General features: G+C 63.8%; 2 protein-coding genes across 3 annotated transcripts; both read left to right on the top strand.

The window, feature by feature from the left end:
* The first annotated feature begins 701 nt into the window (after positions 1–701).
* Positions 702–4,086, top strand: POLR3D (RNA polymerase III subunit D). Of its 2 annotated transcripts, none has more exons than XM_087762960.1 (9): positions 702–747; positions 1,240–1,417; positions 1,705–1,748; positions 1,892–2,043; positions 2,138–2,262; positions 2,340–2,514; positions 2,609–2,862; positions 2,957–3,109; positions 3,412–4,086. In XM_087762960.1, the coding sequence occupies exons 2-9, from the start codon at positions 1,253–1,255 to the stop codon at positions 3,532–3,534; spliced, it is 1,191 nt and encodes a 396-aa protein (XP_087619086.1). In that variant the 5' UTR covers positions 702–747; positions 1,240–1,252; the 3' UTR covers positions 3,535–4,086. The 2 variants fall into 2 exon arrangements, with proteins under 2 accessions (XP_087619086.1, XP_087619085.1); XM_087762959.1 differs by having other exon boundaries at positions 2,135–2,262.
* A 1,220-nt stretch (positions 4,087–5,306) lies between these two features.
* On the top strand, positions 5,307–13,601 carry PIWIL2 (piwi like RNA-mediated gene silencing 2). Its single transcript, XM_087762891.1, has 20 exons — positions 5,307–5,647; positions 5,726–5,984; positions 6,083–6,193; positions 6,474–6,591; positions 6,735–6,859; positions 6,966–7,046; positions 7,391–7,504; positions 7,732–7,920; positions 8,035–8,119; positions 8,267–8,353; positions 8,515–8,655; positions 8,760–8,873; positions 9,249–9,437; positions 9,571–9,672; positions 9,765–9,884; positions 10,124–10,212; positions 10,554–10,659; positions 11,396–11,649; positions 11,802–11,909; positions 12,496–13,601. The coding sequence occupies exons 1-20, from the start codon at positions 5,341–5,343 to the stop codon at positions 12,650–12,652; spliced, it is 2,856 nt and encodes a 951-aa protein (XP_087619017.1). The 5' UTR covers positions 5,307–5,340; the 3' UTR covers positions 12,653–13,601.
* The last annotated feature ends 162 nt before the right edge of the window (positions 13,602–13,763 follow it).

Below are 13,763 nucleotides of genomic sequence, written 5' to 3'. Positions count from 1 at the left end.
GGCGGCGGTGGGTGCAAGTTGTGGGTGGGGTGGTGGGCAGCTCCTGCCTGAACCCCTGTTTTGGGGGCTGGGGAGGGGGGTCCCGGTGGTGCGGGGGGCGGGAACCGCCCCCGGCACAACCGGGACCCCCCTCCCCAGCCCCCAAAATGGGATGCGATGGGTGCGTGGGGATGCCGGCACCCACGCAGGACCCCCGTGGGAAACACGGGTGCAAAGCCCAGAGGCAGGGGGTGGGGTGGGGGGGTGTCTTGCTGTTTTACTGCCGGTGATGTGGGGGACAACTTGGTCTGGGGTTGAGCAAGGTTTTTTTTTTTTGGGTGAGCACCCCCCAAAAAAATAAAAATCATTGCCCTCCCGACACCCCCCTCCCCCCAGCGGCGTGCCCACGCGTGTTTTCCCCCCCGTGGGGCTGTAGTCTGGTTGGGTCCCGCCCCCTCGGGTTGCAGGGGACCCTGGAGGGGTGGCTGCAGCCCAGACAACCGGGGGGGTTCAAAATGAAGGAGCTCCCCCCCCCCCGTGTCCCCCCCTCCACCGCCCACTGCCCCAAGAACCGGGCACTGCCCGCCACAAAGATGGCGCCGCCACCTTCCTCATGTGGCTGGTCAATGCCAAACACAAAGATGGCGGCTCATTAGCGGGCTCGGCGCGCCCTCAATAAAAATGGCGGTAGCGGCTTCTTTCCGGGAAGGTCGGGTCGCATAGCACGCATGCGCAGTGGGGCCGGCGGCCGGTGGTTGCCCGGGCAGGGTAAGGGGCGGCGTGGCGTGGGGTGGGGGCACGGGGGGGCCGGGGAGCGGCTCGGGAGGGGGAGGCGAGGGGGTGCGGAGGGGTGGGCGTGGGGGGCTGAGCCCCCTGAGGAGGGAGGGTGCGAGTGGGCCCTGTTTGGGGGTGTATGGGGGGTGGGCAGCCTGGGGAGGGGGTGCGAGTGGGTCCTGGGGGGTGCGGGGGGTGTGAGCACCCTGGGGAGGGGGGTGCGGGGGGGGGGGGGTGAGCATCTTGGGGTAGGGTACACGCGTGGGTCCTGTTTGGGGGTACAGGGGGGTGAGCAGCCTGGGGAGGGGGGTGCATGGGGGGTGAGCCCCCTGGGGAGGGGTACACGCGTGGGTCCTGTTTGGGGGTACAGGGGGGTGAGCACCCTGGGGAGGGGTACACGCGTGGGTCCTGTTTGGGGGCACGGGGGGCCCCCTGCGCAGGGCGCTGGGCCGGGAGCCCCTGACCGTGTCCCCCCATTCCCCGCAGGGCCAGGCCGGGGATGGCGGAGGGGGGCTCGGGCGATGGCGGCTCGGGGGGCAGCCTGCGGCCGGGGCTCCCCGGGGCACGGGGGCTGCTGGGGAGGCGGACGGCCGCCCCCCCCCTCACCCCCGGCCGCCTGCCCTCCATCCGCTCCCGAGACCTCACCCTGGGAGGCGTGAAAAAGGTGAGTACCCTGGGGAGGGCTCCCCCAAACCCCCCCTTTTCGGGGTCACCCTGCATCCCACCCCACCGTGTGGGGTATGGGTGCTTGGGGACCTCCGCAGCACGGGTGGGGTGTGAGGAGGGGCCCCTGGAGCGGCAATCTGGGGGGTTTCGGGGTGCCCCGGGGGAAGCTGGTCCGTGCGGGACGTGGCCGGGTCCCCAACCGCCTCCTCCAGCCCCGCGGCCGGTTTGGTTTCTGTTGCTTATCTCCGCTCGTGCAGTGACTTGTCCCTCTGCTCTCGTTTGCAGAAAACCTTCACCCCCAACATAATTAGCAGGAAGATCAAGGAAGAGTAAGTGGCCTCGTAAGCGTTTCCGTGGGGCGCGGAGGCGGTTTTGCTGGCGGGTACCTGCGCGGCGGGGTCTCGGTGGGCAAAACGTGCCCTGGGATGGAGAGCTGGTGGCGGAGGTGACGGGCCACCTCCCCGCTCCCCAGGCCCCGCGAGGATGTCTCCATCAAGAAGGAGAAGAAGGAGCGGGACCGGGACCGGCAGCGTGATGGGCATGGCCGGGGCCGGGGCCGGCCTGAGGTTATCCAGTCCCACTCCATCTTCGAGCAGGGCCCTGCTGAAATGATGAAGAAGAAAGGTAACGGGAGCTGCCCCCCTTCCTGGGGGGGGGTCTCGGGGCCGTCCCACCCCGCTGGGGGCTCACCCCGGGGCTGCTCCCCTCTCCCCAGCAGGCTCCTGGGACAAGACGGTGGACATGTCGGACTTTGGCCCTTCCCACATCATCAACATCAAGAAGGAGAAGAGGGAGACGGATGAGGAGACGAAGCAGATCCTGCGGATGCTGCAGAAGGACGATGTGAGCAGGACCAGGGCTGGGGGGTGGTTTTGGTGCCACCGGGCCGGTGCCGAGTGTCCCCTCTCCCGTCCCCGCAGTTCCTCGACGACCCGGGGCTGAAGAACGACATCCGTAACAAGCCGGTGCAGCTGCCGCTGGCCCACTCGGGCTGGCTCTTCAAGGAGGAGGCGGCAGAGCAGGAGGAGGACGCCCAGCCCTGGCTGCCCGGTCCTAAGGAGGAGAAGATGGAGCTGGACCCGCCGGCGGTGAAAGGTGTTGCTGGGGTGGAGGGGGATCCTGGCGGGCAGGGGCTGGGGGTGCTGCCCCCTCCCCGTGCCCACCCACCGCCTCTCACTCCCGGTGCCAGTGAAAGAAGAGCCATGCGACGAGGACCCCCTCCCCAAGCCAACGCAAAGCAAGGGACCCCCCGGTTTTCCCCGGGACATCTCGGTGGCCGAGCTGCTGCAGCGGCTGAGCCTCTCGGCCGAGGAGGAGCTGCTCTTCCTGCAGCTGCCCGACACGCTGCCCGGCCAGCCGCCCACCCAGGACACCAAACCCATCAAGACGGAGCTGCAAAACGAGGAAGGGCAAGTGATGGTGGTGAAGCAGGAGAAGAGTCAGGTAGGGGCTCGGGGTGGGGGGCAACGGGGTGGGATGGGGGATGGCGGCGTGGTGATGTCCGTCCCCCCCCTCATCCCGCGGTGTCCCTTGGCAGGAGGCGAAGCAGGCGGAGAATATCTGCACCCTGGCCGACCTCCCCGAGGGGCAGGTGGGGAAACTGCTCATCCGTAAGTCGGGAAAGGTGCAGCTGGTGCTGGGCAAGGTGACTCTGGACGTGACCATGGGGACCCCCTGCTCCTTTCTGCAGGTACAGGGCGGGTGCTGGGGACCTGGTTTGTGGGGCTGCACCCCAAGGAAGCCCCTTGGGGGTCCCTAGGACCATTAGGGGGAGTGGGGTCGTGCTGGTCCCTAGGTGATGGGGCTGGCAGCCCTTCACTGTGGCAGGGAGGGAGCCTGCTCTTGTCCCCAGGGTGTGGGTAGCAGGGGGGACACATCTCCTCCAGGCTTAGCCCCCCACAGCGGGCAGGGACCTCGGCCCTTCTCCCACCACGGTTAAAGGGTTTCCTGTGGGAGTGGGCTGCTCACGGGTATTTCTTCCCTCTGGAAAAGGAGCTGGTGTCTGTCGGCATCGGGGACAACCGGACGGGCGAGATGATCGTCCTGGGCCACGTGAAGCACAAACTGGTGTGTTCCCCGGACTTCGAGGCTCTGCTGGAGCACCGGCACCGATAGCCCAGGGGGAGCCGGGGGGAGGCCCAGCCCCATGCCCACAGCCCGTGGGGATGGTCCCGGCACAGCTCGGGGAGCCGGCGGTGCCCCGGCTCTGCCCTCTGCCCCTCCAGCCTTGCCGTCGGGATGTGGAGAGGGGTCTTCTGCAGGTGTGGGCGCAGGGCCAGCCCCTACCTCCTTCCCGGCCCTGCCGTGGAGCATGGCCAGGGCTGGGGGCTCTGGCTCTCTCCCCCAGACCCACTGCCCACCCCGTGCAAAACAGGCAGGGGCCGTGGCTGCCTTCATCTCACAGATTTCTGGATGTGCGGGACCCTGGTGTCCCCCCTGGCTCTCCGGCAGCCCTCCACACACTGGGGAGAGCAAGATACACACCCGTGGGGAGAAATGTGGAATAAAAACCTCTTTTCCCCCCAGCGTGGGGCTGCTCTGTCTCCTCCACCGTGCCGCCGGCAGCCTCCGCCCCGTGCCACCTGCCCGACCGGTTGCGGCCGGCCGGTCGGGCCCTGGTGTGGCACGTTCGGTGCTGGCACACGGGACCACGTCCTCGGCCACTTACTCCCCCGGCGCTCCCTTGGGAGACCTGGGGGGCCCTAGCATGGTGCCAGGCCTCGGCGTGCGGAGCCCTGGGGCTGAGCCCCCCCGGCCTGGGCAGGGGCAGGCAGCCGGGAGCATCTCCCTGCTCCGTGCCGAGGAAGCTGTGTTGGGGCCGCAGGGGGTGTGGGACCCTTCTGGTGTCCCTGGGCTCTGCTACAGCACGCGGTGGGGGGCTAGCGAGTGGCCACCACTGCACCCCCGGCATGGCGGCAGGAGGCTGCATGTCCTGGAACAGCATCACCCTGCTGTCTGCCGTCGTGGGGCTAAATCCTGCGTGCCCCGGCGAGCAGGGGGCGAGCATGGAAGCACCAATTGCCCGTGCAGAGCAGAGCTGGGGCTGCGCTTGCCCTTCTGCTGTTGCCCCCCTGCCCTGTCCCATCTTACCCCCCCATCCCATCCTATCTTACCCCATCCCATCTTACTCCCCCACGCCATCCCATTTTACCCCTCTGCCCCATCCCATCTTACCCCGCTGCCCCATTCTGTTTTACCCCCCCACCCCCTCCCATCTTCCCACCCCATCCCATCTAACTCCCTGCCCCACATCCCATTTTAGCCCCCTTGCCCCATTCCATCTTACCCCCTGCCCCATCCTGTTTTACCCCACACACTATCCCGTCTTACCCCCTGCTCTGTCCCATTTTACCCCCTGTTCCATTCATTTTAGCCCCCTTGCCCCATCCCATCTTACCCCACCCCGTTCCATCCCATTTTAGCCCCCTGCCCCATCCTGTTTTACCCCAAACTCCAACCGATCTTACCCCCATCCCATCTAATCCCCCCATCCCATTTTACCCCCTTGCCCCATTCTGTTTTACCCCCCACCCCATCCCATCTAATCCCCCCGCCGCATCCTATTTTACCCCCCTCCCCGTCCCGTTTTGCCCCCTCCCCATCCCATTTTGTCCCCTCCCCATCCCGTTTTACCCCCTCCCCATCTCATCTTACCCCTCCCCATCCCGTTTTACCCCCTCCCCATCCCATCTTACCCCCTCCCCATCCCATTTTGCCCCCTCCCCCCCCCATCTTCCCCCCTCCCCATCCCATTTTGCCCCCTCCCCATCCCATCTTACCCCCTCCCCATCCCGTTTTGCCCCCTCCCCGCCCGCTCCGCCCCCGGCCTCGCCCCCGCGGCGGGCGCTGTCCGCGGTGCTGCAGCCCCTCCGCCGCGGGGGCTGGGTCTCCCCGCGGGGGGCGTGGCCAGCGAGCTGCCCAATGAGGGGGCGGGGCCGCGCCTGCGCGGTGAGGCGGCGGCGTGCTCGGCGCTGCGGGCCGCCCGCTTCGACGGCTGGGCCCATGGAGCCCTCCCGGCCCCTCCGCCTGCCCGGCCCCGGCCCCGGCCCCGGCCCCGGCCCCGCTCCCCCGGGCAGGCTGCGGGGGCTCCCGGGCCGCGCCCAGCGCCTGCCCCAGCCCGGCCCTCCCCAGCCCCGGCCCTCCCTGGCGCCGCTCTCCGCCCTGCTCTGCGGCCTGGGCCTGGGCGAGCGGCCCTGCCCCTCTCTGGAGGCGGGGGACTGGCCCCTCGGTAGGTGCTCGTACCCGGGGGAGGGACGGGGAGGCCCGGCCGCGCTCCCCGCCGCCACCCACCCTCCTCTTCTCGCAGGCCGCGGCACCACCGGCACGGTAGAGGCTCTGGCACGGGCCCGGGGCCCGGCGGCGGAGGACGAGGATGACGGTGGCTGGGGAACCAGGGCCCTGTGGCGGGGCAGAGGGGAGGCCCTGCCCGGCCCCCCCGGGAGGGACACTGCCGCCGGGCCGTCCCGCGGGAAGCCCTGCACCGCTGCTGCGCCCACCCTGCGCCCACCGGGGCCCCGGCCCGCCCCGCCGCCCGCCCCAGGGACCCCCCCGGCTGCCGGCAGACTGTAAGTGAAGCGTCGGCAAGCCCCGGCCCCGCGTTTTGGGGTCTGAGCACCGGCTGGGGTCGCAGCTGGCCACCCTGCCTCTGCCCCGTCTCTCCTAGGGCACCGGGGACAAAGCCGGCGGTGAAGGGGGCCACCTTAGCCATGGGGCTGAACTCAGTTAAAATCCATTGCCAGAACGAAGCCATCTACCAGTACCATGTTACGTTCAGGTATTGGTGTGGGCGCGGGGGGCCGGGCTCCCCCGCAGCCCCTCGAAGGGTGGGTGCCCCCGGGCACCCCTCTGTGTCTGTCCCTCCCTCCCAGTAGCCGCTAGATGGAGCGGCCGGCGCGGCCACGGTGCCTGCGGGCAGAGCTGTGCAGGGCAGTGAAGCAAATGAGCTTCGGCTTTTCCCTCTCGTGGGCTTTGTGGGGTCCTGGGGGGGGCAGAGGAGGGTTAAAAGACCGAGGACTTGCCAGCGGTGGCAGGCGATGCATCCCTGTCTCCGGCAGCCCCGAGGTGGAGTGCAGGAGTGTGCGCTTTGCCATGCTGAAGGAGCACCGGGCGGTGACGGGGGACGTGACTGCGTTTGATGGCTCCATCCTCTACCTCCCTATCCTGCTCCCCCAGGTAAGGGGTGACGTTATCTGCACCGGGGTGAGGTCGTTCTAACCAATTTGGGGGCGCGGGGATGCCCTGCTGGGTCTCCCGTCAACATGCTGGGTAGGAGAGCATCCCGTCCACCCCGGCTAACGCACCGTCTCGCCCCGCAGCCGGTCAGTCTGAAAGCTCAGAGGAGAAGCGACGGGGAAGAGATCACCATCACCATCCAGATAACCAAGGTCCTCGAGCCCAGCTCGGATCTCTGCATCCCCTTTTACAACGTGGTTTTCCGGAGGTGAGGGACGGTGGGAGACCCTCCCTGAGCTCCAGGGAGGAGACCCTCCTCCTCCTCCTCCTCCCTCCGAGCCTGAGCCCATCCTGCTTTTATTTTTCTTTTCTAGGGTGATGAGAACGTTAGATATGACGCTTGTTAGGAGAAATTTCTTTGAACCTGCCCAGGCGACCATATTACAGCATTACAGGTGGGTGCCGGACACGGTTTCTTCCTGCTGCTGCCCAAGCACGTGAGTGCGAGACAGGGACATCCCCGTCTCCCCGGCAGTAGCGTGAGGCTGGAAATTTGGAAGTCTTTGCCAGGTCAGCTCTCTTGGCCAGCTCTCGTTAGCCTGACCTCAGAGCGCCTGTTTTCTGTAGTGCAATTCAGGGCTTATTAGCTGAAAGCTGGCAGACAGCTGGGAAATAAATCCCTGTGTGTTTTGAGCGCTCCTTGGCGAGCGGGACGGCTGCCCGGCTCCCCTGGCAGCGTCGTGCAGGCGGCTCCAGTTTTAACCCAGGCGCCTTTGGGCACCTTCCCCTCCGGGCACAGGCTGCAGATTTGGCCGGGATACTCTGTCAGCATCCGGAAGAAGGACGGCGGCCTCTTCCTCTTGGTCGACGCCATCCACAAAGTCATCCGCAGCGATTCCGTCCTGAATTTCATGTAAGAGAAGGGAAAAAAGCCTGGAGGAGCCCTGCGGGGCTTTAGGGATGAGGGTGGTTTTCCAGCAGCGGCATGCCTGGGGCCGGCTCTTGGCGAGGGCAGTGCCAGCCGTGATCACCGGGCCCGCGGTCACCGGTGCCGTTTGGCAAAAGGCATTGTATTTTTGGGGTGACGCGGGCAGGGAGCATCACCATGAGCCTCTCCTTCTCCCTCTCTCCCCGCTACAGGCACACCCTCTACAAGCAAAGCCTCAGCAGCTTCCAGGACGAGTGCACCAAGCAGCTGGTGGGCAACGTGGTCATCACCCGCTACAACAACCGCACCTACCGCATCGACGATATCGACTGGAACAAGACCCCGAGGGACAGTTTCACCCTGGCCAGCGGTGAGGAGATCACCTTTGCGGACTACTACAGGTAGGGACCTGCTGGAGCATCCCTTCCGTGGGGAAGGGCTTGATGCCTGGCTCTGACCCGAGGTGGGGGAGCAGGAACATCTCGCCTAATGCCATCTCCCTGCTGTTTTTCCAGCAAAGCCTACGGGATCACCATCAGGGAGCTGGATCAGCCATTGCTTGTCCACAGGCCCAGGGAAAAACAGACGCCGGAGGGGAAGGTGAGCCAGGCATGGAGACCTGGGGAGGGGAAATTGAGACCCACGGTCTTTTCTCGGCTCCTCCAGCCCCTGTCCTGCCCATAACTGGGAGGACAAGGGCTTGCAGCCCCCTCGAGGTGCTGACGGTGCCTGTCCCCCTCCCTGCAGCGTCGGCTGGACATGGTACTGCTCGTACCGGAGCTCACCTTCATGACCGGGGTCCCTGAGATAAGGAAGGACAGTCGAATGGTGAAGGTCAGAGCGTGTTTCCATCTGATGGTCCCTGCTCACGCAAGCCGGCGTTGCTTGGTTTGGAGAGCTGAGCCCCGGCCAGCCGCTGCCGGGGGGGAGCTCGGAGTCCCCCATCGCACCCGGGGGTTCCCCAACCTGCCTCCCCCCGTGCCCGCCCGCTGCAGGACGTGATGCGGGAGATGCTGCAGAGCCCCAGGCAGCACTACGTGCGTCTCACCAGCCTCCTGCGCAGGATCAAGGACAGCCCAGAGGCCTCGGGGGAGCTGATGCACTGGGGGCTCAGCCTGGACCCTGACATCTACAGGGTAAGGGCTGCGGGGGGCCAGGCTCCGAGCTTCCCCCCCGGGAACAGAGGCAATGGCTGCACCACGGCGGCACTGGAGCTGCCGTGGGTTTCTGCTCTGTTTAGACCCAGGGCCGAGTCCTGCCCGCAGAGAGGATCAACCTGCGGCACAGCTCTTTCATGCCCACCGAGGACCTGACCTGGAACAAGGAGGTCATGCGAGAAGCCTCCATCTCGGCGGTGAGCCCCTGGCTCGGCCCTTGCAACAACATCCCCTTGTTTGAAAACTGGGATGGGTTTTCTTAGTGCTGGCATCCCGTCCGTCCTGCTCTCGTCTGAGCTTGTTCGAGCTAAAACCCTTCCCTTATTTGTATTGGCTTTATGCTTTAGCTTGTTTTTCCTAAGGAGGTTAGAGGTACGTGGCCACAGCAGCTGCTTTCCCATCTCCTCTTGGAGTGGCTGAAGGTTTTCAGACTGCAGCAATCGGATGTTGTCGTGTGCCCTTTAGGTTCCTCTTGGGCTGCTTTTCCTCTCCCAAATTTCCCTCTGTGCTGCGAGCTGCACGCTTTGGCAGCCGCGGCCCCGAGGCAAGGGCTGTCCTTGCCTCCCTCCTAGATAGCCATGAATTACTGGCTGCTGGTTTACCCGAAGCGCCTGCAGGGCCTGGCGAAGGAGCTGGTGGCCGCCATGGAGAGCGTCTGCGGCCCCATCGGCATGCATGTCAGCCGTCCCGCCTTGGTGGAGCTGAAGGACGACCACATAGAGACCTACGCCAAGACCATCCGAAGCGTTCTGGGTAGCGAGGTGAGGAGGGGGGCTCAGGGGCATAGCGCAGGTTAACGTGTCTGCTGGGGAGGCCTGAGCTCGGATGGATCTGCTCGGATCCCCGCGCATCCAGTCCTCCTGCGTCACCCTCCCTTGCTGTGCTTCCCCGCAGGACAAGGTGCAGCTGCTCCTGTGCATAATCTCCAGCAACCGGGAGGACTTGTACGTGGCCATCAAGAAGCTGTGCTGCGTGCAGTCCCCGGTGCCTTCCCAGGTAGGCGAGGGGCTGGCAGAAGGGGACCACCGGCACGGGGAAGCCGTGGGCATCTCCAGCCTCGATTTTCCCTGGATTTTTTTCCCCCGCAGGTCATCAACGCGCAATCCCTCACGGGGCAGTCGGGCAAGATGAGGAGCGTGGTCCAGAAAGTCCTGCTGCAGATGAATTGCAAGCTGGGTGGCGAGCTCTGGGGGGTCGACATCCCCCTGGTAAGACGGGCAAAACCACTCGGCACGCGCGTGCGATGAGTTTGCAAGCTCCGGGGCATAAACTCTTGTGGTCACGGGCTTCCCTCTGGGGATGCGGCTGAACCATCTGCAGAATTGGGGTTGGCATCTCCATTTTGTGTGTGCAACGTCCCTCGCAGCTGGAGGGATCCAGGCAGGGCAGCCCGGTAGTGTCTTGACTTATCCCTAAATCCCACCTGCCTCTTTTTTTCCCCCTCCAGAAACAGCTGATGGTTATTGGCATGGACGTCTACCATGGCTGCAGCAAAGGGATGCGCTCCGTCATCGGTTTCGTGGCCAGCATGAATCAGTACGTGGTGCTCCGAGAGGGAAGGCTTTCCTCCCGCTCTGCCCTGGGGATTGGGGGGGGTCCCACACCAGCATCGCCGCTGCCTCCCCTTTGCCGGGAAAGGGGTGAAGCCGATGCCTTCCCCGACTGCTGCGCTCAGCAAGGTCTCTGCCAGCGTGTTTATGTTGGGTGGCACTGGCTGCCGGCGCGGGCAGTGGCGACCTTTGGCGCGCCTTTGGCACCGTATCGCTGGGAAAGGTGCCGTGAGCGCCGAGCCGGGGTCAGTTTTGGTTGCACAATAGCTCGGTGGACTTTGGCTGGCGAGGTGGGTGCCTGATGCTTGTCCCCCCTTCCATCCCCAGCGTCCTCACCAAGTGGTATTCCAGGGTGGTCTTCCAGATGCCCCACCAGGAGATCGCCGACAGCCTGCGGCTCTGCCTGGCCGATGCCCTCCAGCACTTCCATGAGGTGAGGCCAAACCCCCAGCCCGGCGCTATCGAAAAAGCCCTCTTACGGTTTTAATGTCTCCTCCGAGCAAGGGAAAAACAGCCCAAAGCTGTCAGCCCGAGTGCACGCGAGCGAGCAAACATCCTCGGCAGCCTTTGGACTGGATGCGGCGCCCACGGCCATGCTCGCCCCAGGAGGCTCGCCCTTATCTCGGGAACGTGTGAACCCGCCTCGAGGATTAGTTTGCACTGGGGGAAGTGCCACGTTACGCCTCTGCTTGTATCAGCATCTGCTGAGCCCTGTCCTCTCGTCCCACGTCCCCAGCGTGAGAAAAGCAGCGTGTGATGGGGCGGGGGCCGGGACCTGTCAGCAGCAGGGACCCACTCTTGGGATTTTCCCATCCCTCTGCGGGTGCTGGAGAAAAACCCCTGAAAACTGGAAGTTTTGGTGGTTGCCAAACGCTTGCCTGCGGGCAGGATTAGTGCCAACGCTGCTTCTCTCTGCCCTGCCAGCCCTTCTGAAACCTGCTTTGAAATGCGTTTGCTGGGGCTGAGCGTAGTTAGGGGCTTTCTGCAAAGCTCGAGGGTGATGGGTTGAATTCCCAGGCTGCAAGACCGCTGAATTGTCAGCCCTGGAGAGACCCGGTGGGCATCTAGTGCCCAGCTTCTTGCCAGGGCGTGCATCTCCCCCTGCCAGCCAGTCCTGAGCATAGCAGAGGGAAAAAAGCAGCGATCTTTTCCAATTTCTGCTTCCCCAGATGAACCACTGCTTGCCCAAGAAGATCGTCCTGTACAGGGACGGCGTGTCCGACAGCCAGCTCAACACCGTGCTCAAGTACGAGATCCCGCAGATGCAGAAGTGTTTCGACACCTTTGAGAACTACCAGCCCAGCATGGTGGTCATGGTGGTGCAGAAGCAAATCAGCACCAACTTCTACACCCTCACAGGGGAGCAATTCGCGTCCCCTCCTCCGGGGACGGTCATCGACCACACCGTCACCAGCTCCGACTGGTGAGTGGTGGTGGTAGCAATGCCGGCTGCTGGGAGAGCTGGGTGGGGTGCAAAACCCCTTGTGTGCAAAAAAAACCCCTTGTGTGCAAAAAAACCCTCGTGTGCAAAAAAAAAAAACCAACCCCAAACCCTTGCCTTTCCCTCTTTCTCAGGCAGGATTTCTTTTTGTTGGCCCATCGCTCTCGCCAGGGCTGCAGCATCCCCACGCGCTACGTCTGCGTGCTGAACACGGCCAACCTCAGCTGCGAGCACCTGCAGAGGTAAGGGCAGGCTTCCCACAGCCCCCCCACAACATCTTGCAGCGTGGGGATCCATGTCTGACCCCCCAAATCTGGGGATTTTTTGCAAAAACAGTCCCCTGGCGCTAGCGGGGAGGGCAGCAGGTACCTGTGCAGGCACTGGGTTGAGTCTGCTCTTCATACTGGGCTAGCTGGGAGGACTCGGCAGCGGATGAGGGAGAGGAGGCGGATTGCATCTGTCTTGCTTCCTCTCTGGGCAAGAACTAATTGCAAGGGTGATAAAGGAAATAAAAATCTGTGTCACCCGATGCTGGCCTTGCAGGAGAGCTGCTGCGGGCTCAAACGCGGCGCAGTCCCCAGGTAATTAATGTAATTAGCCGCTATCGGTGCGCAGGCAGAGCCTGACCTTTAACTTGTGCAGTCAGGAAGAAAACCCCCCTGTGAGCAGGTTTGGCCTCGCGGCATTCGCAGCTAGAGAGCTGCTGGAGCTGACCGAGCCCTGCCGAAGCACAGCGCTGCCTTAGGGAGCAGGATCCGGCCCCGCAGCATCACTCCTGCAAGTGCCGGGATGCCAGGGAGCATTAACACCTCCTCTCGTTGTCCCCAGGTTGACTTTCAAGCTCTGTCACCTGTACTGGAACTGGCCGGGCACCGTCCGGGTCCCTGCCCCGTGCAAGTACGCGCACAAGCTGGCTTTTCTCTCGGGGCAGGTCCTGCACCACGAGCCCAGCGCCCAGCTCTGCGACAAGCTCTTCTTCCTATAGCTGGCATCCTGGCGACGGGGGGAGAAAGGGCTCAGTTTGGGGTTTGACTCCCCCGGCTGCCGCTGTTAAGTCTCGTGCAAGAGGGACTTTCTTTCCTTAAGTAAGGAAATAACTTATTTTTTTTTTGTTAATTTATTTCTGTGCACGGTTTCTTGGGTTCACTTTTATTGTTGTTTTAAAAAGGATGCTCGGAAGCGCTCCAGCGCGGCAGCAGGGCCGCGGAGCCGTGGGCTCCCGGGATTCATCTCCATGGGAATGACCCTGGAGCAAAACCCCGCTGCTGCGGGGCTGCCAGCCTCTGCCCGCTGGTTTCCAGTCCTCCCAGCAATGGGGTTTGAATAAATGAGCCCCAAAGGTGATGCCGCTCCCGCAGCGCAGGCTGCAGCTCATCCTCACCCCGCGCGGGCGCTGGATGCGAAAACCAAAGATTTCGGGTATTTTTTTTCCCCCCAGTCTCTTGCATTGCCATCGAGGCAGCTGTCGGTTTGAATTTGTACTTTGCTTTTTCGAGCTCCTGTTTAACAAATCCCGTTCCAGTTTGGCTGGTTGTCCCATGCTTAAAAAGTCACTGGTTTTCCACGAAGTCTTTATTTTTTTTTTTTTTTATTCTGTCGGGCTGATAGGAGAGCAGATCGATATCCCGAGGGACAAGCGTGCGTTTGAGTTTTCAGCTATTGCAGGTGTTGCTTTGCTGTGGGTGAGAAATGTTTGAGACCTTTGACTTTGAAGCTGTCGGGGGGCTGCCAGAGCATCCCCCAAATCAGCTGGATTTCGTCTCGGCGTGCCCCCCACCCACCCTTGTGCAAGCACCGGCAGGGATGAGGGTACGGTGGGAGCCTCCTCCTCCCCTCCCAGCCTCTCCCCTCCCTTTTTATGCAAAAAAAGATCGAAAATATTTAATTTTTGGTTTTGCTGTAACTGTAGCTTTCAGTTAACTTCAATAAAAGTGTTGCTGGCTGCCTCTTGGTGGGGGCTGGGTGACGGTGACCCCCCCACCCCTCTTCCCAGGGGGGTCCCAGGGCGGAGGGGACAGGCAGCAGCGACACGATGCTGCCCGGCGGGCAGCGAGCGTGGCAGGCAGGAGCCAGAGCCCATCACCGCGTCCCCTGGT

This window comes from Nipponia nippon, unplaced genomic scaffold, assembly GCF_047370975.1.
Source record: "Nipponia nippon isolate SJK-2023a ecotype South Korea unplaced genomic scaffold, ASM4737097v1 scaffold_27, whole genome shotgun sequence".
NCBI classification, from domain to species: domain Eukaryota; kingdom Metazoa; phylum Chordata; class Aves; order Pelecaniformes; family Threskiornithidae; genus Nipponia; species Nipponia nippon.
This window is presented reverse-complemented; position numbering and strand designations above follow the sequence as displayed.

Coding starts and splice junctions, on each gene's coding strand:
- POLR3D (XM_087762959.1), top strand. CDS start 1,253: ATGGCGGAGGGGGGCTCGGGCGATGGCGGCTCGGGGGGCAGCCTGCGG. Junction 1,418..1,704: donor CCCTGGGAGGCGTGAAAAAG/GTGAGTACCCTG, acceptor TCTCGTTTGCAG/AAAACCTTCACCCCCAACAT. Junction 1,749..1,891: donor AGCAGGAAGATCAAGGAAGA/GTAAGTGGCCTC, acceptor CCCGCTCCCCAG/GCCCCGCGAGGATGTCTCCA.
- PIWIL2 (XM_087762891.1), top strand. CDS start 5,341: ATGAGGGGGCGGGGCCGCGCCTGCGCGGTGAGGCGGCGGCGTGCTCGG. Junction 8,354..8,514: donor AGGACAGTCGAATGGTGAAG/GTCAGAGCGTGT, acceptor CGCCCGCTGCAG/GACGTGATGCGGGAGATGCT. Junction 8,874..9,248: donor GAGAAGCCTCCATCTCGGCG/GTGAGCCCCTGG, acceptor CCTCCCTCCTAG/ATAGCCATGAATTACTGGCT.